Raw genomic sequence first — 24,969 nt, forward strand, 5'->3', positions numbered from 1 at the left:
CAGAATCACAGAATTACAGGATGTTAGGGATTGGAAGGGACCTTGAAAGATCATCTAGTCCAATCCTCCTGCTGGAGCAGGAACACCTAGATCAGGTCACACAGGAACACATCCAGGTGGGTTTTGAATGTCTCCAGAGAAGAAGGCTCCACAACCCCTCTGGGCAGCCTGTTCCAGTGTTCTGTCCTCCTCACCATGAAGAAGTTTCTTCTCATGTTTAAGTGGAACCTCCTATGTTCCAGCCTGCAGCCATTGCCCCTTGTCTTATCATTAGATGTCACTGAGAAGAGCCTTGCTCTGTCCTCCTGGCGCTTGCCCTTTACACATTTATAAACATTAATGAGGTCACCCCTCGATCTCCTCTTCTCCAAGCTAAAGAGACACAGCTCCCTCAGCCTCTCCTTGTAAGGGAGATGCTCCACTCCCTTAATCATCCTCGTGGCTCTGTGCTGGACTCTCTCAAGCAGTTCCCTGTCCTTCCTGAACTGAGGGGCCCAGAACTGGACACAATATTGCAGATCTTCAGCTCACCATTGCCATAACCAAGGGCTGACCAGTTTAGCTGAGTGCTCACAAAAATGAGAATTCCCAAAGAGGAGTGGGGAGTTCAGAGGGTGATCAGCAGGCAAGGGATGGTTGCCTTGAAACCAAATGCCCTTGCTCTGTGAAGCACGCTCCTGAGGCTTCAAATGGCAGTGCTGTCATTTCCACCTGGTTCTCCCTCCTCAGCCCGTGACACAGGATTTCCAACGGCATCTGTAGTAACACAGCCACACCAGCAAATTTGAAGTGGAGAGGCCAAAATATTGCTGCTCATCCATACACAGCTCAGTGCAGAGGTTCCAACAAAGCCTTGATGTTATATTTGTCTATATGGAAATGGTTTGTATTGTGTCCTATGTGGACCCATGAATGAAGTTGGTTATTCCTTGCGCCTGTTGTAAATGAAGGGCTGGAATGGTACATGCTAGCCCTTCCTCTTTTTGCTTGGTAAATGAGATGCAAATATTTAAAAAATTAAATTATGCCACAATGGCAAAGAAGGTAGTATTTCAGGAAGAGCTTCCTCTACGTTTTGTGAAATGTTTCATTTTGGCTGAAAGCTTCTTGCAGGTCATTTATTTCAAAAGTTGTAGTCAGCTCCTTAGCCAGTTCTTGTTTAATTGCAATTAAATTTTCCTTCCTAAAAGACTAGACTATGTTTTAGCCTCAGCTGATGTCCTACTTTCCAAAAGACATTCTCAATCCATATCATAATGTTTTTTGTTGTTTTGTTTTGTTTTTTTACCAGCTCTACGCCATTCAGCTCCAGTAGATAGCTTTTCTCATCTCCCCTTCAAGTGTAACTTATTAATAAGCATTTATCCTACTGCAAGATCACACACTGTTCTGGCATAATCTGATGCTTATCCGAGCTGATGCTGCCTAATAACCTAACTGCAGGAACAAAAGGGAAAGGACGCAAAGGGCATGCTTAAATCCTAACAAGAAAATACTTACTAGTCTTCGGCCACCAGGTGGGTCACTGAAAAAAATGCAACCAAGGATCTATTGAACATAAGTAACAGTCACACTTAAAAAATGAGCTGGAGCGGGAGGAAAGGGCAGAACATAGGACAGGAATATACTTTTTGTTAACACGTACGTGTGTAAGACCCAGCCATTGTGTCTGCAGCTCCTAAGCACTATTAGTGTACCCATTCAAGATATTTATATTATTCCAGCAGGAAATTATTCTAAAATATTCTGGCACTTAAACCTAACATAAAGATGGCAGAAACTGATACAAAGAGCTGTTTGTAGCAAGTCTGATCAAGTTTACATTTTAAATTGAAAACTACAAGCTCTCTTTACTGTGTTTTCCATAACGACTCTGTCTTCATTGTTCCCTGCAATAACTTCACCGCAGTTTTCTAGAGTATAAAACCAATAATTACTTGAAATAGCATATATTTTCACGTTCGACTTTCACAGTCTATAAGGTGGTAAAGATAAGGGGAAAGAGTATATTGTGAAATGCACATTCATGAAAGATGACCAAATACATGAGGCCTTCAGGCAGTAAGAATTAAGAATGTTATAAAGAGTCAAGAGTTCCTGTCAACAGAGGATACGTTTATAATGGAGATAGATATCTTAATACAATTCTGTGACCTCCACCAGCAAATCTTTCTGTGATTACACCATGGACAGATTTCCCTTTCTCCCCCTAGTAAGCTCTAAATATCATATAATTTATTTGCAAAGATATTACAGCTGTTCACTGCATGTCTGTGAAAATAAAGGATTAATCACTGAGCAAATAGTGCAGTAATAAATGGCAGTAAATAGCTGCAGTACATTTGTCATGTGAAGTCCATTTCAGACCATCTGTTTTTGATCTTTTATTGATATTAGAAGAGGAAATCTTAATGAGAAAATACAGAGACTGATGAGATGATTTGGCTTTAGGAAATAATTCTAGCAACACATTTATTGGTGCTGCACAATATATAGTCAATCTGTTCACTGAAAAGCTTACTTATCAAATATTTCAATTTCTAATTTTTGCCTCTCCTCCCTCAGTGTTTTATAATTTAGCAAAAGACTTTCCATGGGATGGATTGTATAACTAAAAATATATCGTTCCTTTAATGCAGCTTCTTATTAATTCTCTGTGGAAATATAGCCTCCATCCAATTCAACAATTGCATAATTTTCTCATATTGAAACGAGCTCTCAAGTGAACGCCAATATTTCCATACCAATATATGTCCTGAAAGACTCCAAAATAAGGGACTGCAGACTAGTCAACATTAGAAGTCACAGAAGTAAATATTTTTATATGCACCCGATTTACTGGCTGTCGTGATACTACCTGCCAGCAGTTTTGTCTGTTTTCTTCAGTCTAGGCCACAAACCTCTCTGATATATTAATATTCCTTTTTCTACTGGAGGAAGTGATTATATGCTGATTTTTTTCTGCATCTAATCCATGCAGAAAACAAACAAACAAAAAAAGTTGAAAAATACAGAGGAGGAAGGTAGCTTCTGACAAGCACCAGAAAGAAGGGAAGGGAAGAAATGTGCACCCATAGGGAGATGGAGTGGAGTGGTGGTGTGACCAGCAAACTAACGCTACTTCTTGTACTTATGTTTACGTTACACATGATGGCGCTAATGCAGACAGAACCATGTTGCAAGCAAAACCTTCCAATACTTGCACCTCTTCATTGGTAACTGGTATGTTAGCTTGTCTAGCATCTTCGCCAATCTTCACTGGTTAATTGATATCAACTTCCTCACACACTACATTGTAGGAAGAGCATAATGTAACTTGCTAGCACAGTTCTATGTTCACAGTTGATTTATGTGAATATTATGGTGGAAATTTAAGTAATGTCAAAGCCGTCAACAGCTTCTGCAGTTGATTACAAGAACTAGACTGCAGATAACGGCAAACCATCCATGTATCTAACCAGAGGGACCATGCTCACTCGAGACTACTGTCAAAATTAATTTACACCATTAGAGGGCAGAAGTGACACCCTTCCCGTTTTTGTATACGGTCCATAACTTCTGGGGATAATTTTCACTTGTAGATGTCAATGGGAATTTATAGTCACAGCCACATAGTGTTCCAACTTCACAATGGGCTTCCCATTTGGAGTCTGATAATAAATGTTTCCTGGAATAACTGCAAGACTTCATAAAAGGGCTTGGGTTGGAAGGGGCCTTTAAGATCATCTAGTTCCAAGCCCAACAGGAGAGGCGCTCCAGCCCCAGCAGCGCCCCCTCCACCCGCCTAGTCCTGGCACGAAGCCCCCCGTCCCAACATGGCGGCGGGGTACACGGGCACAGCCCCCTCCCTGCGCATGCGCCGCACTGGGGCGGGGCAGGACGAGGGCTGCGGGGCAGCGCGGGGAGGGGGGGGGGCCGGGCTGTGCGCCGTGACGCAACGCGTCGCTGGGCGGGCGGAAGCGGCGCTAGCGGCTCTGTCAGGTGGGCGCGGGGGGGAGCAGAGGTACCGCGCGCGGCGGCCGTTGGGCGGCCGTTGGACTGAGGGGGGTCGCGCGCCGCCGCCGTGAGGCGGCCCCGTGAGGCGGCGGGGGGCATCGCGGCCCCGTGCCCGGGGAGGGGGTGCGGGGAGGCCTCGTCCCGCTCCCTCTGGGGAGGTGGGAGGCCGGGGGGCGCTGAGGGGGAGCCGAGGGGCTGCAGCCGGGCTGCGGCGGGCAGCAGAGCCCCGGCTGTCGCCGCGCCTCGGCGCCCCCCGCTTCGTTCTTGGTTCCTACGGGTGCTTCAGTGCGGTGGGCTCTGCAGGCAGCTGGCTGAGTGCTGCCGTAGGCTGGGTAGCCCCGCTTCACGGGGTGGTGAAGAAGCAGCGAAAGAAAAAGGGGATTTCTTGGGTGTTGTGCACCGGTAAATACACGCACGTGATTAAATTCTTCTCTAAAGACCACTTAGTTTTATGAAGATGATTTTTAGGCTTTTAATCATCCTGACTGTGATACTGCAGAGGTTTGTAACGCTTGGCATATTTTCATGTTCTTGCATGCAATGTTCAGTAAGGTGGAAGTGTGTCGTTCCCGTTGGTTGCGTAGATGTAACTACTGATGCTAATTTCTGACAACGTCTATTGAATCTTATTTTTTATTTTTCAAGTGACTTGTTTTGAAATACCAAAGGAGGAATTGAAACATGTCAACCTAATATAACTTAAGCAAATCTGGAACTCTCTGAGGACTTCCAAAAATATTTTGTGGTTTCCTTCCTCTTTCCAGTGGCTCTTTTGTCATAAACTGTGGCTGCAGTGACGCTGCAAGATTTATGTCTTTCTCGTAAGGTAATGACCTAACTTTCAGAGAGGCTAAGCGTACTTACAATGATGTGGTGGAACATGGAAGAAAAATAGCTTGCTTAATCCATATTCAAGGAAAAACAGATCCATTAGGAATGGTAGTTTTTTATTTCTATAAATATTTGTAATGCATTAGCACATCTCTTGCTTACTTCTGTAGTCTCATTTGTTATTAATAAGCTTTTTTTTCAGTTTCCTAATCCCCCATGCTAGTATCCCATAAATTCTCTTTTATGTATCTTGTCATCTGAAAGATACTGACAGCTAGAATGGAGTGTAATTTCTGGGTTTGTGTGCCACAAAGCAATGCAGAGAGGAATTCTTGTTTCTTTTGACATGATGCGGAGTTTCTTCAGTGCAGTCTAGAACAGGCTAACAAATATTTGGGGTTTTGATACCCAAAGTCGGTAGATTATGGAGAGGGGGGTAGTTTTTCACTTTGAAAAATGAGCTTTGTAGGAGTTGTGACTTTTTTTTTCATGAAGCCTTCAGGATATGGGCATATTGAACATAAGAATGCGTGTGATTTGTTCTAACTAATTGGGATGTAGTGTTATCTTGGTGCAAGTGTCATGAATTGCTGTTTCATGAGAATATCAAAGACAAAATGAAGATAACTGCTGTAAGCAGCATATTGCTTTAGTGTTATAAGTGGAGAGATTGCAGTTTTTAGTCATGTGAAAATCTATTGCTACCTTTGTTCCCATTTTGAGGGCTGGAAATACCCATGTGTTTAAAACTTAAATTATTGTGGCCTCTTTTTGTTATTTTGTGTGTTATAATATGTGTGTTTAATAATTCATTTCAGGTAGTAGAGAACTCCAGAGGCTTAAGCAATTATGATGGAATTCATTTGGTCTAGTAAATAGGTCTCTTTTCTAAAGCTGTTACAGGTAAAAATAAAACTACCTCCAGTTCTTCTAGATTTCTTTTCTCTCTTCTTTTAGAGGCCTCTTGTGGCTTTTAGCTTCGTGAAGGAGGCATTGGTATGGCTAATCCCATGTTGTTTAGCTTGAGGAGTGGATGTCACGTAACCGCTAAAAGTAAAATATTTCCTGTGGAGTTCGTGACCACTTTTCTGAGAATAGTTAAGGGCACTAGATTTTGCATCTTGCCCACACTGTGAGTAGGATAAGTGCATGCTGTCAGCTTAAATCGTCAGCTGTGTAGACAACATTTACAGACTAGTCAGTGTCAAAAATACCCATTAAGTTGTTTCCAGTAGCTGTCAAAAATCTGCTGTGGAGCTCAGTCATTCCGATGAATGTGTTTTGTCCTGGTACATGTTTATTGCTAAAATGCACTTTATATGGTATTTGTTATTTGAAAAGCTCTTTCAACTGTGACTGAAATCTTGCACCGTTAGGTGGGCTGTGTTTTCCTCAACTGAGCGTTATTAATAGTCTCCTAACCTTTCTTGCATGATTGTCAGATTTACAAAAATTACTTCTTTCACCATTTGCCTATGTCATTTACAAGATGAATTTTGAACTAAATGGGTAGTTCCTCTATTTAAAAGGGGGTCTACACTAATACTGGACTCGAGGACTTCAAACTTACTCCACTAAAATCATTCTTCTGTGTGGTGGTAACAAAGGAATAAGAGGCTACCTTGATATAAATACCCAAGTGACGGTTCTGGGTATCTTCTCCTTCACTTGAACAATGACATGTTTTGCCATGCCCACCACTCTGGTGCTGTGGTTATCTACTGCCTGTCACAACTGTTAGCGATGCTAAGATAAAATGACAGGCCAATCTAGAAATAATAAAAAGAAGGAAATAAACTGTCTATCACTTCCTGCATTTTTATTTTTCTAAAGTCTTCAAATGGATTAGCCTCCTTGGAGGGAGCATCAGTCTGAGGCCTGGTCTATATTGGAGTTTTACGACTGAAACATGTTTTTGGTGGATGAGTATTGCACATGCCCGTACTCAGAGTTCTGCAGGTTTCTTGAAATAAAACCATGCGAGTTAAATTCTTCCACTCTTTCCCGGTGGTACAAGCGCTCTTTTGTTGCCTTTCTACAGGAACAACGTTTGTGTGGATGCTGTGTACACGTATAACCAGTTCTACAGCGGCAGTCTTTCCGCCATTGTAGCAGTCACTTTACTAGTTGGTTTTCAATCCGTACCAACCCTCTTTTCTTAGGTCTTTTTAAAATGTTCAGTGAAAATCCCTTTCCTCTCCGTAGCCTACACTAATGGTTTTGCAAGTATGGCTCCCTGTAAAACTAGCTAAAATTAGCTGAACGTTACCGTTTCGGAAGGAAATTTTGGAATGCCAGGGGCTTTGAAAAAATGTGTTGTAAATGTGGATTTGTCATAGCCCAGTGTTAATTGCCATGAAAAAATTGTGTCAATGCTACCAGGAGATAAGAAGCTAAGGAGGTAGCTCGTGCTCTGCCATAACTGCGAGCTGGGGTCCTACCAGGATGGCCTGAACGTCAGTGACAAAGCATAGGGAAAAGTGTCCCAGATGGAATGAAGCTGAGATTTTTTCTTTTAATGTGAAGATAAGGAGTTGTAGGAATGTTTCAAAGTCCAGATGGACCTAGGGGGAGGAAGGGAACTTCAGCAAGTATAGTATACTGTTCCCATTGATACTCGCTTGCTTTAACTTTCTTCACAACACTTGGCAAGTCATTTCCCCACTCAAAGTCTTGGCTGACTGCCTGCAGGCGAGGAACAATGAATTTCTGTTGGTTGATTTTAGAAGCATTCACGGACAGTAGCAAGCAGAACAAAGCGGGGGGGGGGGCATGCAAGGATATTTTAAGAAACCAAAAGTAAAAGCAATCATTGGAATTAATATTCTCTTTTCTATTGACTGATCTATGATGCTGTCTGAAAAGACCCGTGAGCCTTACTAGCACACAAGCATTTTGAGGGGCTCTGTGGGGTCAGCATGACTGAGATTTTTGACCGTATTTCTCATTTCCTTCCCTCCTGGTGATGTTTTTCTGTTGACCAGAGTTTACACCACCAATAATAGGAATACTTAACGTGCTAAGAGTTGGTCTTGTCCTAAAAACAGCTCAAATCTGGTTTCATTTGTCTAGGGACACACTTTGCTATTAATTGCTTGCTGCTTAGTAGAATATTGAGCTCTCCCATAAGCTGTGCAGCTATTGGTGTGAACCTGGGAGCCAAAGGGCAGCGGTGGTCTGCAAAAGTCACTGGTGTGACTGGGCCAGGACAGGAAAATAGTTTCACTTCAGTTTTTTGAGAGCTTATATGCTCTTTAAAATATGAGGAATGTGATTCTTTCTTGGGCACCAGCTTTCAATGTGAATGATGCATGCAAGATGATTTGTTAAGGGAGCTTTTGGTATGTGTAGGAAGGGACCATTAAAGGGAGGGAATTAGAAGATGTCTTTTCAAGTATGATGGGATAATAGAAAACTACATGAATTAAATAACAGATGGGGAAATACCTTTTTTTTTTTTTTTTCTTCTGTATCTTGCCAGGAGTCATGGTCCTGTGTAACAGGATATACTTAATTTCTTTGGGCACCTGTTTGTCAGCTGCACTCTGTGCAGATTTTTCTCCTACTGCCAAGCAGCCAGCCAGTGAAGACTGCAAATGACCAGAATGCAAACATCATTTCTGGTCTTCCTGTTCTGGGAAAGACTCGGCATGTAGCTCCTGGGCTTCTGCATGCTTATTTTGTTGTTCCTGTCTGCACAGATCAATTGCTCAGTGAATATGTTATACTGCACTTTTGTTCCATTCTCTGTTTTCTCAGTCATTCTCATTGCTGCAGTGAGTGATCTGATAGGTTTCCAAATACCAAACAAATTGCTTGTCTTTTGTCAGGGTGGTCAGCATGATGTCTGTCAGTTGAGGGACTATGATTCTGGAAGTTTTCTGCTGGAAAATTGGACAAACAAAAGATTTTGGAGGTCACAGAAGTAAATGGAAGGGGTGGACTCTAAATACACGTGTAAAACAAAACAAATAAGATATTGCTGAAAGGACTGTGGAAACGTTTCCAGGTGTTCTGTAATATCCTGTGATTTTGCTTTCCTGGAAGGTAGTTGGCTGTTGCAACACGAGTATTGTCATGTCTGTTTAGAGCTCGTTGTCTGTTAATATCCCCTCCAAACTGAGAAATGTGTGCTGCCATAGATCTAAGGAAGTGTCTACTACAGACGTAATTTTAATATGCTGATTTAAAAATCCCTAATGTTTCATAAGCTTATGACACTTCTACTGATATTGTAGTAAATCCTAACTTTGTCCTGTCCAATTATTTTATAGTAATTATTAGTGACAGCTTTTATTTGTACTGTCCTAGTTTTCATCTGCTGTCTGTTCTTTTTCAATGTTTTTTCCCCTTCGTCTGTCTGTAGTTGGATGCACCGTCCTGTGGCTGTATTTGGCATTTCCTTTTTAATCTCTGTCTTGATAAATCACTTTTTGTGCTTATACAGTTAATAATGATAATTAAGCACAAAGCCGGACTTGCATTTGAATTCACTCAGTCATGGTGTTGTTGGTCATAATTTGGCAGTGAGACACCGGTAAGTATTATGGTAGTAAGTAATACATGAAGTAAAATTCCCATTTATTGAGGTTACATTCTTAATATATTAGTTTGTTACAGGCCTACCTGTATAGGTCTCTACGGTATCAGTGAGGAACTGCTGCCTCAGTATTTGGCATGCTGTCGTCCAAAATACATAACCAAAGAGGTGATTTTATTGGACTGTATATTAATAATACTATTTTCAGGGCGTTTTTCTTAGCTTCATCCTTAAACTCTTCTGAATCCTGGAAGGGAATGGATTCTTAGACTTCAGTTTTCCCTGTTTTTCCCCCGTTGTTGACACTTTGTTCGCATTTTCGCTAAAGTTGATTATTAATAGCTACCAAAAATACCTGGTGGTTGCCTGCTACTTTATTTTGCTCTTACAAATAGTCATCTTCATCTGTCCTGTACGTTTTTCAAAGCTAGGAGATACATACCACCTCTGTAGCACAACTTAGAATTTGCCATCCTGATGCCACGAACTACTTCTAGCAGTTTAGGAAGGGTGAGATCTCTTGGACAGACTAGAAAATTGGTCATGAATTTGTACTCGTCTTTTGTTAGCTGGCTGACTAGCAGAACTGACAATGCTGTAAGGTGCGCCGTGACCTTTGAAGGATTGAGTATGCCTTGTTTTCATGATACCTTATGTTGTTTCAGAGGATGTATGAGGCACTCCTTTGCCTTACAAACTGTCACGCTTTTGGTGAAGTATATGAATGTAATCTCTGGGTTTTGCTAGGAATAAGGAAAGCTGAATCTAAGGAAAGCTTTGCAGCACAATTCAGCTAGCATGTTTTTATGTATGGCTTGGTTTCCATGGAGTAGAGTCAGTATTCAAGCCTAGGTCTGATGCTACTTAACAGTAGCACCAGAGAGACTGGAACTTTGCTTTATTACAGAACATATAATGGATTTTCTGTTGCTTTTTCTTTGGTCCTTGTTTCTTTTGTTTCATGTGCTTATGATGCAATTTATATATGACTTCAGTGTTGGAACGCAGCTGAGAGGACAGATGTGATTTTATTTTGGAGAGGCTGAGTTCCTTCGCTCGTTGCTTTCATTGCCAGATGTGTCACTGTTTGTTGTGGTATCCCTGGACAGTGTCAAATCCACATTGGCAGGCTCTGGCAATACATTTGTTACACTACAAGCAGTGGCAACAATAAACAAAAGCAAACTCTTTCAGCGTCTGTGAAAGACAAACCTAGTCTCATATCCTCTGTTCTGGAATTGCCTTTAGTTCCAAGTTCTAATGTTGCCCCTGTCTTGGGTTTATAATTTTCAGAATAATTTAGGCGTGCATGTTGGATTTAGAGAACTTTGATAAATCGCCACTTGAATCAGTCACCTTGCCTGCCTATTTAAAGGGTTATCTGCAAGATACTCACTTCTTCATGGATTCTGGAATTGCCATTTTGCCTGCACAGTTGCCTGTTTTTTGTTTGTTTTGTCCTTTTTGTCGTGGATTTCCACACGGACTAAGTCAGTGTGAAGAAGGAAGTCTCTCTCTTTTTTTCTTTATTTCCCTAATCAGCAGGTGGTAGGTGAGGAGGGAAGAAATGGTCACAAAACTGTTAGTTCCTTCTTACAAGTGTACTCTTATCTCATGCTGCATTGCCTCTGAATTATTGAAAACCAAGGTCCATTCTGAAGACAAATTTTGTTTAAACCAATGTTCATGTACAGAAATACTGACCCTTCAGGGCAACAAGAAGTAAAAGCTTATTCCAGTCCATCCATCTTATTTATTGTGCTGTTTTCTTCCTAGTATGTACACCTACTGCTCTGCTGCCTTTTTTGTTTTTCTGCTATAAAATCACTTGGGTGTAAGCTCGCATTTCTTTTTTTCACTCAGCACTGCGTAATCCTGAAAGGATTAAGATTTCTTTTTTTTTTTTTTTTTTCCTTTCTTTAATATGCTCTCCCAGAGGTGCAAACAACATTGCTTATTGGCTCGGCTCTGGCCAGCAGCAGGGCCCTTATCTAACATGGGGCAGCTTCTAGATTCTTCTCGCAGAAGCCATCCCTATGGCCCCCTGCTACCAAAACCTCGCCACGTAAACCCACTACAGGAAGTACGTTATGGGTCACTGGAAGTGCGTGCTTCAGGAAGAAAGAGGAGACCAGATCTCGAGAACTTTGAAATTACACTGGAAATCATTTAAGGAGGAATGGCCCCTTAAAATGCCGTTGCAGGATAGGATAAGTGCCATCTGCCAATAGTTCCCTTCATTTTGGTACACCTTACTCCCCATTTCTTTGAGAGAGGTTGGACTTGATGATCTTGAGGTCTCTTCCAACCTAGAAATCTGTGTCTGTGTCTGAGTGAGCATTCGGGTGTCACGCCGTTTGCCCAGCAGGCTAAGTCCTTGATTTCCGTTAGTTTCAGTGGTCAGCATGTGCACTGTGAATCAAATTTATGTGGCAATGACCCAGTCTGTAGTTCCTGCTGTTCCTTGGTGGGAGTTGATTCAATCTGTTCAGCCTGGCTAGGACTCTCGTCCTGGCTTGCGGTCTTATTTACAGCGTGATAGCAGAGTTATTGCTACTCCAGAGCTCTACAATGATACCGTCTACTAAAGTGGTTTGGGATGAGATTTGAGTGGAGTTCTGTGGAGAGCTGAACTTCATTTAAATTCTGCAAGAGCTGTCTGTGTTATCTTTAAACAAGCACATATATATATATGTATATATGTATATATATACTTTTTGGCTTTTGGGAAGGGTGGTTGGAACTTGTGGTCTTTTTTCTTTGAGAGCTCTTGTTTGTTCTTCTGTGCCATCACACGAATACTCTACTGCAGTACCTCATGTGTAAATGTTTTCCATCTTATTTGATACTATCCAGGGATTATGTGTCTGCATAATGACGTAGGTACAGTTGGTGCTTTAAAGTATGAGTACAGAGCCATGGATTTGGCAAAGTCCTAGGGAAAAGAGATTTTGGTTAGTTTGTGTTTAGGGAAGATCTGTTTCAGGAAATCTGTAATCACACAATTCCAAATATTTGTGCTGATACCATAGGTTTTAAGTTTTTTATGGTTGTCTCTCTATTTTATATACTTAAGAAAAAATTGTCTGAAAAGGCAGATTTGGGGGAGATTAGGATGTTCTTTGAACAAAGTATATCCCACTGAATTTACAGTGGTATGTCAAATTATTGCATGTAGGCTATCTGCCTGTGTGCACGGTCGTATCCCACAGTTAAGGTGGAGGAACCTATTCCTCATTCACTGACTTGTGTTTGCCTCTTACATTAGTGCACCCTACATTAAAAGTAAGATTTTGTGTACTGGCAATTATTGTCAGGCGTTTTAGACGCAATACCTTTCACTTTACAGCAACTTCGTTGTCCAAGTCCTGCTACTGCCCCTCATTTGGGTTTAGAATCTTCAGGATAATTTAGATATGCATGTTGATAGATTATCTGAAGAATGGAAGTTAAGAGGAAGCAAGAAGCACAGCTCCGAGCACTGCTGCTGCTGACATTAGAATTTACAGTAGACTGTGGTGTGTCCATATAAGGCCAGATGAAGTGGTCAACAGAACGATGAAAAATACCATGGAGATTGAGTTAAGTTTGGATGAGTGCTTAGCAGGATGAGAAATAACGGTGTCGGTATTCTGAACTAACACTGCGTTTTAAAAACAGAGGCCTAAGTACCAGTGTAGAAAGTGCAGTGGGGAACTCTATTATATGTGTAACTACAGTCTAAAAACTACTCGTGTCAGGCTATATGTGGGAGAAAATGGAGACTAACTCGAAAAATTACTATTATGTAGAATGAGTGGTTTTATCCAGGCTATGTGAAATAATAGAAATCTCCTCTCAAAAAAAGTATTGAGTAGTTGAAGAAGTTTCAGGGGTAGCTGAGAAAAGAGAAATAGAAGATGTAAGCATTTAAAGGGACTGTTTCAGAATAGATTCATTTGAGGGAAAAAATGAGTAAGAAGGACACATGTAAGTGTGTTTATGCATGTGAGGAATTGGGCTCTCACTGTCTTATAGTGAGATGTTTTGGTGAGGTTCTTACGAAGTTGTTTTTTTTTTAAAGTAGTCAAAATGAACGTTAGGGCATTTACATATATGCATTTATAATAAAATGGAACTGGATTCTGTGTTTTTTCCTAACAGTTGCTTCAAAACCAAAAATGTATTTTGGTTTCAAAAACCACGTGTCTTGAAGAGATCAACTTCAGCTGGTACATGTGAAAATTAAGGTTTTTTTAGTCCTGTATTTCATCTTGTTTGAATAATTTTTTCTTCCATTACAGAGCTCCCTGAAGATGTCTGGCTTGTATTGCTTCAAACTGTCTGGACATTTACTGTTTAACTGCTGAAGCTTTCCAACCATTTGTTCTTCTGAAGCCTTTGGCTATCGATGTGTTAGAATTGGCTACTATGGTAAGACTTTTTTTTATAGTAGTAGCAACGTGCTAGAAGTGGGTGCAGTGTGCATCTTCGTTTTGGTTTTATTTCTTTGTTTATTGTCAAGACACCGAAAAGGACAAAGAATTAATACTGTACAAAACCAGAAGAGGATGACACCCAACTTTGAACTAACAAAACAGCTAAGAGACCTTGCTTTTCCTTTTATCTGTCTATACTTGGCCAATGCTTCCATGTGAGGAACAAGAATCAAGTGAATGATTTCACAAGCTTTTATTTTTATTTTCTTGGTATAGATGTGTCTGTATAGTTTATCAAGATGTTGAGTATAAATGGAAAAGACTTATATAGAAAAGTGTTTTACAAGTCTCTTCTAGATACTGCTTTTGGGTTTAATCATTTGAAGTATGACATTTAAAGTAGTTAAGATGATTTGTAAAAATATAGTTTTGATTTTTGGAGAACAAAGGTTTATTTTTTTAAAGAAAGAAACCTTGTAACAACAGGTGAGATAGAATGATGACTGTACCTCTAAGCAAGTACACATCTACAACTCTTTTTTAGGTTATGCAATAATACTACATCTGGAAAATTTTGTTTCCTTGATCTCAACAACTGTAACAATTTTGAATAACCAAGTGATATTTTATGTTTCAGGAATCAAGACCAGCTAAACTGAGAAGATGTGTTCAAGATGATCCAGCCAGAAGATTTTTCACTTTATAGATATCCTGGTTTTGTTTTAATATGTAATACAATTTGACTAAGTCAAGTTCAGTTACTTTTCCTGAAATTAAGACACACCTGTGGCCTTCATCAAGATGTTTCTAACATTTTCAAGAAAAAATATGTCCCAGAAACTGAGTATGTTTTTACTGGTTTTTGGAATCATTTGGGGTTTAATGTTGCTACGCTACACTTTTCAGTATCCAAGACGTCAAAGCAGTGCCGAGTTGCGTGGTCAGATATTAGACCTAAGTAAAAGATATGTCAAAGCACTGGCAGAAGAAAATAAAAATTTAATGAATGGTGGCAGTGGAGCCTCTATGGCAGGATATGGTAAGAGGAAAAAAGCATTCTATTTGTTCTAATAACTTTTTAAAATGAAAACTATAAAGCTTTACTTCTTTTTAAAGTAATATATAATAATCTTTCAGAGGAAAAAAAAACCTCTGTATTGGTTGATTTGACTTTAGTTTATTAACCAAAGTTGAAATTTAAGATTCAGTACACCTTGTAAACCCAGTAAGTTTAAATATTTTTTTTCCAAATTTGAGAGAAGACAGTGGTGTGAACATGGACAGCAGTATACTTAAATTTTTTTTGAAAGTTCTGTTACTGATACTGTTTTTGTGTTCCAAAAAATACTCTTATAACACTCAAGATCCTTTTGTCATTGTTAGTAAACCTGGGATTTTTTTAAATCTTCCTTTCTTATGCTTTTCAGTCAATTTAGGCTTAAATATACTAATGTTTTAAACTAAGAAAAAGTAACCTTTTCTTTCCTGTTTTGTAGCTTGTGCGAAAAGTGATATGATACTTTCCGCAACAATTTTTCTGTGGAATAGATCTGTTATTTAGAGGAAAGTGAATAACTACCCTTTTATGTTGGAAAGTATCAAATATATTCTATTGCTGTCCAAGGCTAAAAGGTATCATAGCTGGGTATTGTCTGGATGAAATCTGAAATACTGCCTTGAAATACTCACTATCCTTCTTCTTTAACTAGAGGTTTTGTTCTTATGCTTTAATGTTTACTTGGCTGGGTTCACAGTTTACTATAATGGTGGTATCTGTCTTTCCCAAAATAACAAGGAAATGGTATTTAAACAAAAATAAACAAGGAGTTATTTAATTTCTCCTTCCTCCCAGTCTGTGTGCTTTCCCAAAACGAATAGTAGGAAAGATGGCAGGCTTTAAGATGTGAATGTGTTGAAATAGAAGTTATTTTCCATATGCAAGCTGATAATAGAACATTTTTTTTTCCTCATTATCTTCAGCTGATCTTAAGAGAACAATTGCAGTTCTTCTGGATGACATCTTGCAACGCCTTGTGAAATTGGAAAACAAAGTTGATTACATCATTGTGAATGGCTCAGCTACAAATACCACTAATGGAACTAACAATCAGGCACCAGTAAATTCAAGTAAACGTGCAAAAGCAGCAGGCAACATTAGATAGCAAAGCGGGCCACTTTGTCTTACTACATCTATGATAGGTCATAATTAAGACAAGCTTTTTATCTCTGGCTTGGGCAAAGTAGTAGCCGCCTCTAAAAGAAGCGTACACTATTCTGTTCTAGAATGCACTGGATATATGTAGGCCTAACTTATGTGCATAAGGTTCTCAAAGCACTATTTCATTGCCCTTGAGCAGTGCTTCTAAAGTGATCTTTGTTGTCTTCAAAATATTTTGATATCATGATTTGATGTCGTATGCCATTGGATAATAAATGGAAAGGAATGGGGGACTTACAGGCAGGGTTATAAATGTATTTATTTAAGTATAAATATAGCATATCTTTTGGATAGGTGAGCAGCATTGTAGCTTATTCATTTCTGTGATCTGCTTTAAACAGAGGTAACTGAGGAAAACATATTGTTAAACAGATGCTAGAAAATGTGTATACTTACAGTATTTTATTACTCATTTACTGAAAAATTATTAAATTGAGGATAGCATTGGGGGGTAATGTTTTAGAATTGTGACCCAAAGAATGTCTTTATTTGCACTATCAGTCAGAATAGCTAGAGAGAATTTACTGTATATTTAAGAAAATCCAGTATAATAGGAAAACATTCTAGGTAGTAACACTGTCCAGGTATATCCTTATGCCGGAATTAGGGCAGTTAGATTATCAAAAGCAAAGCATTATCTGTGATACCTTATATGATGATTTCGTAAAAGATATTTAAGTGTATGTATTTTGTAACTGCAGATGAAACTATTTAAGTGATGGAAATAAGTTTTAGATATGTGAATACTGTTTATTTTTATTCACTGCTGTTTCTTTTTAACTTTTTAGTACTTTGCAGTTTGTGATCAGTATAGCACACCATCTCCCTGAAATGCTTTCTTGATCAGGAGGGAGAGTGATGAAGGGAGACAAGGCATCTTTGCATTTAACAGAGATATATGTACTAAGGGTGTCTTATCATGGAATATTTCAGAGCTAAGGTAATATTTGCCTTATGTCTAAGTTAGCCTTACAGCAAAGTGAATTGCAGTGTGGATGCACTGCATTTGAAAACGTTACTGAAGTCTTATTAAAGAGGAAGTGCCACTGAGCCTGTTTTTTAAAACATAGTGAATGTTTTGTGGGGAGGGAGGGTATGTTCAGGGACTTTAGCCAAAAGTGTGCTCGTTGTTGTATCGTTTTCTGTGGTGTTTTTTGTTTGTTTGTTTTCCAAAGCTATGTGGGTTTTCTTCTTTTCTTTTTCCCTGCTGGTATTCTGGATTCGCTTAGAACAGTAGTATCCAGATGATTTTTTCTTCTTGTTACACTGTGCGTAAACTTGTACTTCCTTGCAGAAAGAGAAAAATAAATTTTTAATTGTATTTGTAAAGGCTCCTGTTCTCTTTTTTAACGATCTTGTGGTTCTTACTACATGAGCTCTAGGTGTTTCAGGATTGGAAAATTGTACATCTCTGAGGTTTAGGAGTAGTGTAGTAGTTTAATAGTAGGTTTAGTAGTAATCTGTATGGTACTCTTCCTGCTCAATTGCCAAGTTATTTTGCTCTTGAAATTCTAATGTCTTGGGAACTTTCCTCAGGCTAGAAGTAAGGGGAGAAAGATATTCAAAATATGATAAAACAACTGGTTTAGATCTTTATTGGTGAGGACCCAGCTCTTAAAGGTGAGGAAGAGAGGTGCCATCTGCAAGTCCTTATTAGCAAGGTGAAGACGGAAATAAAAACCTAGCTATGCTTTTTATTCCCTGTGTACTTCATCTGTATGAATCAAAACCTTAGTAGGCGGTGTCCCTTTGGCCTGTAAACATTAATACACGTAGATTTTGTGTGTGCATGTGCAAATTGTTTTTTCTTTTACTTCTAAGGGTATGTGAAGTCTAAAACAAAATTATTGAGGACTGTTAGACAAGCCTAACGAAAGTTGCCAGGTGAATATTTGTCACTATGCGTGCACACAGTTCGTTTTGTTCAGGGATTTTGGAGACTAATAGGCATACACTAAATTATGGGCAGTTCCGTACCCCTCACAGTAGTTCATGGTTCCATTAGTGAACAGTTGCTTTTCTCTCATTTTTCAGAATCACAATAGCTCATGGGAATTAGCGTGTACTTGACAATTATATAGGGAGAACCATGAACCATGTTTGTCTTATGGCATAAACGTTCCATTCAGGAATATAGTTGAAACAACTGTTTACCAAGAAACAAGTTAAAAATACACTCCTAGCATTCTCCATCTAACTTTATGTGAAAACAGCATTATTAGAAGTTGATACAGCAATACACCAATGTCTGTGGTATGTCTTTTCCCACTCTTTGTGGCCGGGGTTGGTGTTGTATCACCATGCTGCGTCTCTGCCTTGTGTCCTGCCAGCACTATCTATCTAGCACAGTATGACCACTCCCAGATTTCTGTGCTCTGGCCGTGCAGAGGGTGGAAGCTGAGCTTCATCCTTTTTGCTGAGCTGATGCTTCTCAGAGTGGCAAAACTAAGCATGCAGACTAAGGAAAAGAGGGTAAGGAAGAGATAAGGGGAGGGTCTCAACTGCTCTTTCTATCAACAACAGTAGCAAGAAGACATTTGTGTGATTTACCTGCAGTCTTCTTTATAGAATATTTTGATGTGTGGCAGCCCTGTAAAGACCTAAAGGGCTCTGTAAGTGGACATGATGCAGGAGAAAGCCGTACAGCTCACCCCAGGTCCGAAGTGCTAGATCATAGAATCATAGAAGGGGTTAGGTTTGAGGCCCCTACCTTAAAGATCACCTATTCCAATTCCCCTGCCATGGGCAGGGACACCTCCCACCAGACCCAGACCAGGTTGCCCAAAGCCCCATCCAGCCTGGCCTTGAACACTTCCAGGGATGGGGCATCCACAGCTTCTCTGGGCAGCCTGTTCCTGTGCCTCACCACCCTCTGAGTAAAGAATTTCTTTCAAACACCCAATCTAAATCTACCCTCTTTCAATTTAAAACCATTAGAGTATCACAACGTTTGGTTGTGTTGCAAAACATTATTTTGTTTCTTTTTCAAGGAAGATCTCAGTAGTATTTGTCCATTATGTTTTTTTATGATGCAAGTTTTATAAATTTTTTATGAATGACATTACAAATTTCCCGTAAGTGACCTGCTTCAAGGTTTATGAAACATGGAATCTCCTCAAGGTTGGTTGGTTCTTGGTCTGGGTTGAATTTTTTTTCGTTTTCTTTTTTTTTGGAGGGTAGGGGGGACCCATAGCCTCCCTTATAATATAAACAGCTTCTTGGGTGGTGGTATTGGGGGGAATGTCTGGATTTTCTGCGTTTGTTCTTTAAATCCTTTGGCATATGATGAGACTTGAATTTCCCCATCTGTAATTTGCATCATGAGTGTTTGCCACCTGATTTCACTAAGTGGTTGTTAGGACTTCTGTGCCTTTGAATGTTTGTTTAATGTAGGTAGCAAAAGTGTTCAAGATCCACTTCTCAAAGTTCTAATGAAGAAAAATTGAAAGAAAAGATTATATTGATTACTATCTAAGCAGCTAGAAGCACCGTGGGTCTCAACAGAGCTCTCAAGTTCCACAGCCAAATAACTGGCAGGTTAAATTGTCTTGATTCTCTAGGATTTTTCTGTTTGTTGCTTTCCTAGTCTAACAAAATTATTTCTGAATCTCAATATATTAACCTAAATGTAATTAAGATGTCTAAGTATTGTCTTACAATTTTGCATAAAGAAAAGCTGTGGAGTAGCCCCGTGCATTGGGTTGGATGGATAGGTAATGGATACTCCAGTGAGACCACTCATAACAATCTGCTCATCCATTGTTAGGATCACAGAGATTTGCTGATCTGTTTTTTAATTAAATAATTTAAAAAAAAAAAAGAAAGTACAGAAATGTAGCACAAGGATGTAGAGGTCCTTCTAGTTGATGTGGTGAAACATCAGTATCTTCGGCGTCCAGTAATATGCTTAACGTATTGCACAGTTGTCTGTTTCTACAAGTAACTGCTCAATACTTGTTTTTCATTAATGCAGTCATTTAAAGGGTCTGGCTAGATAGATCTAAATTTTACTTGAAAATATTTGCTAATGCAGAGGTTCCCAAACAGCATCATCAGTCTAGTGTTGTGGGCAAGGTGCCTAAGTGACCAAAGTGCCTCCTGTGCAGGTATGTATTCTGGGAGTAACCACTACAGTTGCGGTCTTTTTTGACAGGAATGCAGAAGCAGAGTAAGTTTGGGAGCCTCTATAAGAAGATGATTTGGAAAAATGATTAAATAAACTTTGACATCCTAGTTTATTATGTTTTCTTAAATCTCTTTAGAAAATACTTCCTCCAAATACTCAAATTAATGGAATGAACTAAATTTCTAAACCACTCTTAATTGGTGTGGTCCTTTGTAGAGGTGATGTGGAGTGTCAATCAACATTATAACAATTAACTCAAATATGACCCCCTTACCCAGGACTTGTGTCCTTTCATTAGTTTGTGCTTCATAAAACAACACAGGATGCTATTGGTGGGGTTTAACCTAATATCTTTGATAGTATGTAAAATTTTTTTCAGAGGCAAGAGTGAAATGGGAGACTTCTTTTTATGGCAGCTAAAAAGGTGAATCAGACGTCTGTAATGTCTCATACACAACAGACTGTTACTGAATTGGTATTTTGCTAAATCTCAGTTTGTCTGGGATGATGCGCACGTGCATATGTATCTGTTTAAAAATATTAAGGTTATTAAACTGTGACCCAACTTAATGTGAGAGAAAACTTCATATGACATACATGTACGTAATTGCACCACCTAAATGCCAGTGGCATCACACGCTGCAGAATAATCAGTAAATGATATTATTTACTAGCAATTTCCCAACTATGTTTCTTAGTACCTCCAGTAAAAACCTATCATTATTAATTGACCCTTGCTTGCATATGAGCTTGCACATTCCCTGTGGCATTCACTAGATGTCTAATCATGTTCCATTTCTCTGATAGCAAAACCAAAGAGAAATGTTGACATTTTTAAATGCTCGTGAAGCAGGGCGAATAAAACAGACTATTTTTTTTTAATTATAGCGTATTGTATGTATGGTTGTGGTTAGAAGCTTACAGTGAATATTGCTTGCACTTGCTTTTAAGTGTATCAGAACATTGATTAAAAAAATGTGAACATTATTTGTCACTCATTTTCAGAACAGCTAATTAGAGATGGTCAAAGAGCAAATGCACAGAAATAGAATAATTACTAATTCAAAATGATGACTTGTCTAAAACATTAAAACGGTTATATCTAACTCATTTATCCTTGCATTAATACAGTAGCTAACTTCTATTTACACAGGTATTCCACTGAATTTTAAAGCACTTGTCAAACTTGTAAGAATTTTAAAAAATTTAATGGGTCACACATTTTATTGTTAACAGAGGGTGTTGAGGGGGACTGTCAACACCCCATGCAGCATTAAGCTGTTGCCTTTGATGTGTAGGTGGCACCTTAGGTCTCACAGAGCTGTCCTGTAAGTAAGTGTCCATATGTTCAACCCACTTTGATATGTTCAGAGATCTTGGGCCAGCAGCATCCGTATGCTCCATCACAGACATAGGAGGTAAAACATGCCATCTGGCTTTCTGTTCTGTTCGCTTACCTTGTAAACAGGGAGTGCCACAGTGGCACAAAGCCTTCCCCCTCACCCCGCTGTTCAAAATTATTCAGTGGTTTACCATGGAATATTGTTTGACTCAGACTTTAACCAACTTTATTTCAAATGTCCACCAACAATTTCTCAGAATGGATTGGAGACAGACTAGGGTTTTCTGAATCAAAAATGTGTTCCAATATGCTATGACAGTGAAGCAGCAGGTGCTTGAAATACCTATGTCATAATTAAGGAATAGGTCTCTTCGCTGAAGTCCTTGACTTTTTACGTCTGTTCCTAAATAAGTCTATGAGCACAAATTTGGATCCAAGCAGATGCTGGGGTACTGATGAGCCGAACTTAGGCTCTTTAAAAAAGAGATCACTTGCTGTGATCAAACCCAGTAATAAACACTTGCTTTTTAAGATAGAAGACAGGTAGCTCATAGGACAGGTGACCCACAGAAAACTTGATTTGTTACTCTCAACAACTTCACACTGACTGTTCACAGGTAATCTGATACTGAAGTACAACACAGCTGAACATTTGTTCCCCTCACCTTCTGCCTTATTCAGAAACACAGCTCTGCTCTTCAAAGCCAGACTGTATTTAAAGCACAGTTTTTACCAAAGATTGCTTGGATGAGGTATGTCAACCCATGATAAAGAAGCTCTGCTGATTCTGTGTGAACCAGGCTTGCCGGAGGCCACTTCCCATTGTATTGGTGGTGCTGGAATCCCTGGCACCAGTGAAACGTGCATACAGGTGAAGTATTCCAAAGATCTTCAGTTTTACTGCAGCTCCTGTGCAGTACCATGTGTTCTTCATCATATTCTAATTCTCTTTTTGCAGAGCTGCTCATCCTGCTTTCAAGCTCCTCTTTCCCCCACCTGTTTCAAAACTTTGGTCACTGGAGGAAGTTTCTTTTCCTTGGAGAAACAATCCTGACAGCTTTGTGTGGGTTTATTTTCCTCAGCTAGCTTCCTTGAGGATGTATTGACTGCAGTGATGACTTGCTCCCACTATCTGTTCTGCATTTAAGAAGGACATACTCTGGGTTCAGAGCTCAGAGTGACAAAACATTCATGCTATATTGCAGTGCTAGCTATTCCACTGAAATTTCCTATACCTGTGGCATAGACACAGGACAAATGTCCAAACCATATGCCCTGTCACCTTATTTAGATACTGCTGGAAACCTGACAGTCTCCCTGTTGTTTCATCTCTCTCTGGGGAAAAGCATTGGCAAAACACTGCCTTGGTCCCTGTGACATCCTTCTTCACCTTCTGTTTCGTTGCTGGTGGCTTGCCCAGTGCAAAACAATCTGGAGATTTCTTTGAATGGCTGTACATTTTTCAACAGGCACATATCATTTTATTGTATAAAAAAAGCTTACTCTTGGGTCTTATTCTGACAACCTGAGTAAGAGCTCATAGCTTATGCTAATGTACAATTAAGCTCAATTAAGAAAAGTATACATCTTCTGCTCTCATATTCAGATGCTATGTGTAAAGTATGATGATTGACATATTTTTATCACGAGGAAGCAGTCAGTTTACAGATAGTGTGGTAAGTATCAGAAATAGCAGCCTGTGGTCTATGTACAGCAGCCTTTAAGCACATCGGAGGAATGGCATGGTGGTGGTGGTTTGTGGTGCATCAGGAGCAAGTGGGAATTGCAGGTTGCCAATCTAAGAACCATCTTTGGTTTTGATAGTTTTCCTAAATTGGCCTCCTTTGGTTTTGGACTATGAACAAAACTTTATAAAGGACAAGCTTTCAAAGAACATCGGTGAGTTAAAGGTAAGATTTATGATTTCAAGAGGCAGCTTTCATGTTCTACATTAAATAAATCTTTCAAGACTTTTTGTGTAAATGGAAACAGTACATTTATTTATTTATTTATTTATAACAATAGCTCTGGATTCTGTCACAAAGACAGGGACCGTCTCTGCTCCTAAGAGTTTTATAGCTGAGTTCCTTGATGCTGCAGCGGAGTCATGTTCTTTGCGACCTCTCTAGATTTCTTCATTCACAAGAATGAAACTCCATAGGTATAAGATCAGCTGCTGAGATAACTTCTAGAATCAAGATGTATAAAAATATGTGAAAGGTTCACAGGTGGTGTTGAGAAATCCAGGGGAGGAGGTTTCTTTGCTAAATGAGGTGTTTTAACCCTGCTGGGCAGCTGAACTCCACCACAACTGCTCTCTCACTCCTACTCATCAAATGGAAAAGGGGAAAAAATATGATGGAAAGGCCTCAAGAGTTGAGATAAGGTGTCCTAGACCCCCTGCTCCTGCGTGGGCTCCTCTCCAGGGGCTGCAGCTCTGGCCCGGGGCCTGTTCCTGCGGGGGCTCTCCATGGGCCGCAGCCTCCTCCAGGCCACATCCACCTGCTCCACCGGGGGCTCCTCCACCCATGGGCTGCAGCGTGGAGATCTGCTCCATGTGGGACCCATGGGCTGCAGGGGGACAGCCTGCTCCACCAGGGGCCTCTCTAGTAAATATTTTAGAATGGATTTATTTACAAAATTACCTCCTTTTACTCAAACTAGAAATTAAAAACTTGGAATAGTGAAAAAGCACAGAGAAATGGTCACACATGTTAAAATCATATTTTCAGAAATCTATTTTCAGTAATCATTACACAAAGTCTGTAACTTCTTTGGTGTATAATTTTTGTCTAATAAACTGAACACAAGAATTTTAAGTCAGGAAATGAATTTAACGTTTGAGATAGCGCATATTTTTTTGCTAGCATCTTTAACATCCATCCACTCATAAGGCTGTGAAAGCAAAGAATCCTTCTTACACAGTGGGACCTTGTATGTCAAAGCTAAACCTGAAGAAAAGCTTGGCTTAGGGCTTTTCTGTTTAAAGCTTCTCTATTTTTCCCATTGTATCAGTCAATCAAATAAAACACCTCCTCTTCATAAACTTTGCAAAACTAAACAGATACTCCACAGCACGGCTTGCCACCTGGCAATATTCAACTTGGCTGTAGCTAATCATGCCAGTTACAAACCACACCCTGTACTTCTACCCCTCATAACCTGAGTAATGCTATTGACTTGCATTATATTGCTTGAATATGGAATGAAAGACAAGTCATGCGTGGATTTGTTAGCATTTCTTTCACATAGTATGTTTCCAGGACCTTTTATTTGTTCACAGTGCATAACAGCAGAATCAGAAGCAAACAGGGATGTATATTAGCTGGAGCATGGGACTGGTTAAAATTGGTAACTAATGGTTTGTTTGTTTAGCTTGAGTGGGAATATAAAGGTTAAACAACACTGGCTGCTACTGGAGCCTGACCAACACCCACAAATTTCTCTGTTCCTCATGGGACTGAAGTGATGGCAGTGGACTCTCGCCTGCTAGGAAGA

At 39.7% G+C, this 24,969-nt stretch overlaps 1 protein-coding gene across 2 annotated transcripts; it reads left to right on the plus strand.

The window, feature by feature from the left end:
- The first annotated feature begins 3,881 nt into the window (after positions 1-3,881).
- CCDC126 (coiled-coil domain containing 126) lies at positions 3,882-17,324 on the plus strand. Of its 2 annotated transcripts, none has more exons than XM_035562467.2 (4): positions 3,882-3,981; positions 13,651-13,780; positions 14,423-14,824; positions 15,766-17,324. In XM_035562467.2, exons 3-4 carry the CDS (start codon positions 14,587-14,589, stop codon positions 15,945-15,947), a joined length of 420 nt encoding a protein of 139 aa, XP_035418360.1. In that variant the 5' UTR covers positions 3,882-3,981; positions 13,651-13,780; positions 14,423-14,586; the 3' UTR covers positions 15,948-17,324. The 2 variants fall into 2 exon arrangements, with proteins under 2 accessions (XP_035418360.1, XP_035418361.1); XM_035562468.1 differs by lacking the exon at positions 3,882-3,981 and adding an exon at positions 4,479-4,497.
- Positions 17,325-24,969: the final 7,645 nt, after the last annotated feature.

Source organism: Cygnus atratus, chromosome 2 (assembly GCF_013377495.2).
Source record: "Cygnus atratus isolate AKBS03 ecotype Queensland, Australia chromosome 2, CAtr_DNAZoo_HiC_assembly, whole genome shotgun sequence".
Classification (NCBI taxonomy): Eukaryota; Metazoa; Chordata; class Aves; order Anseriformes; family Anatidae; genus Cygnus; species Cygnus atratus.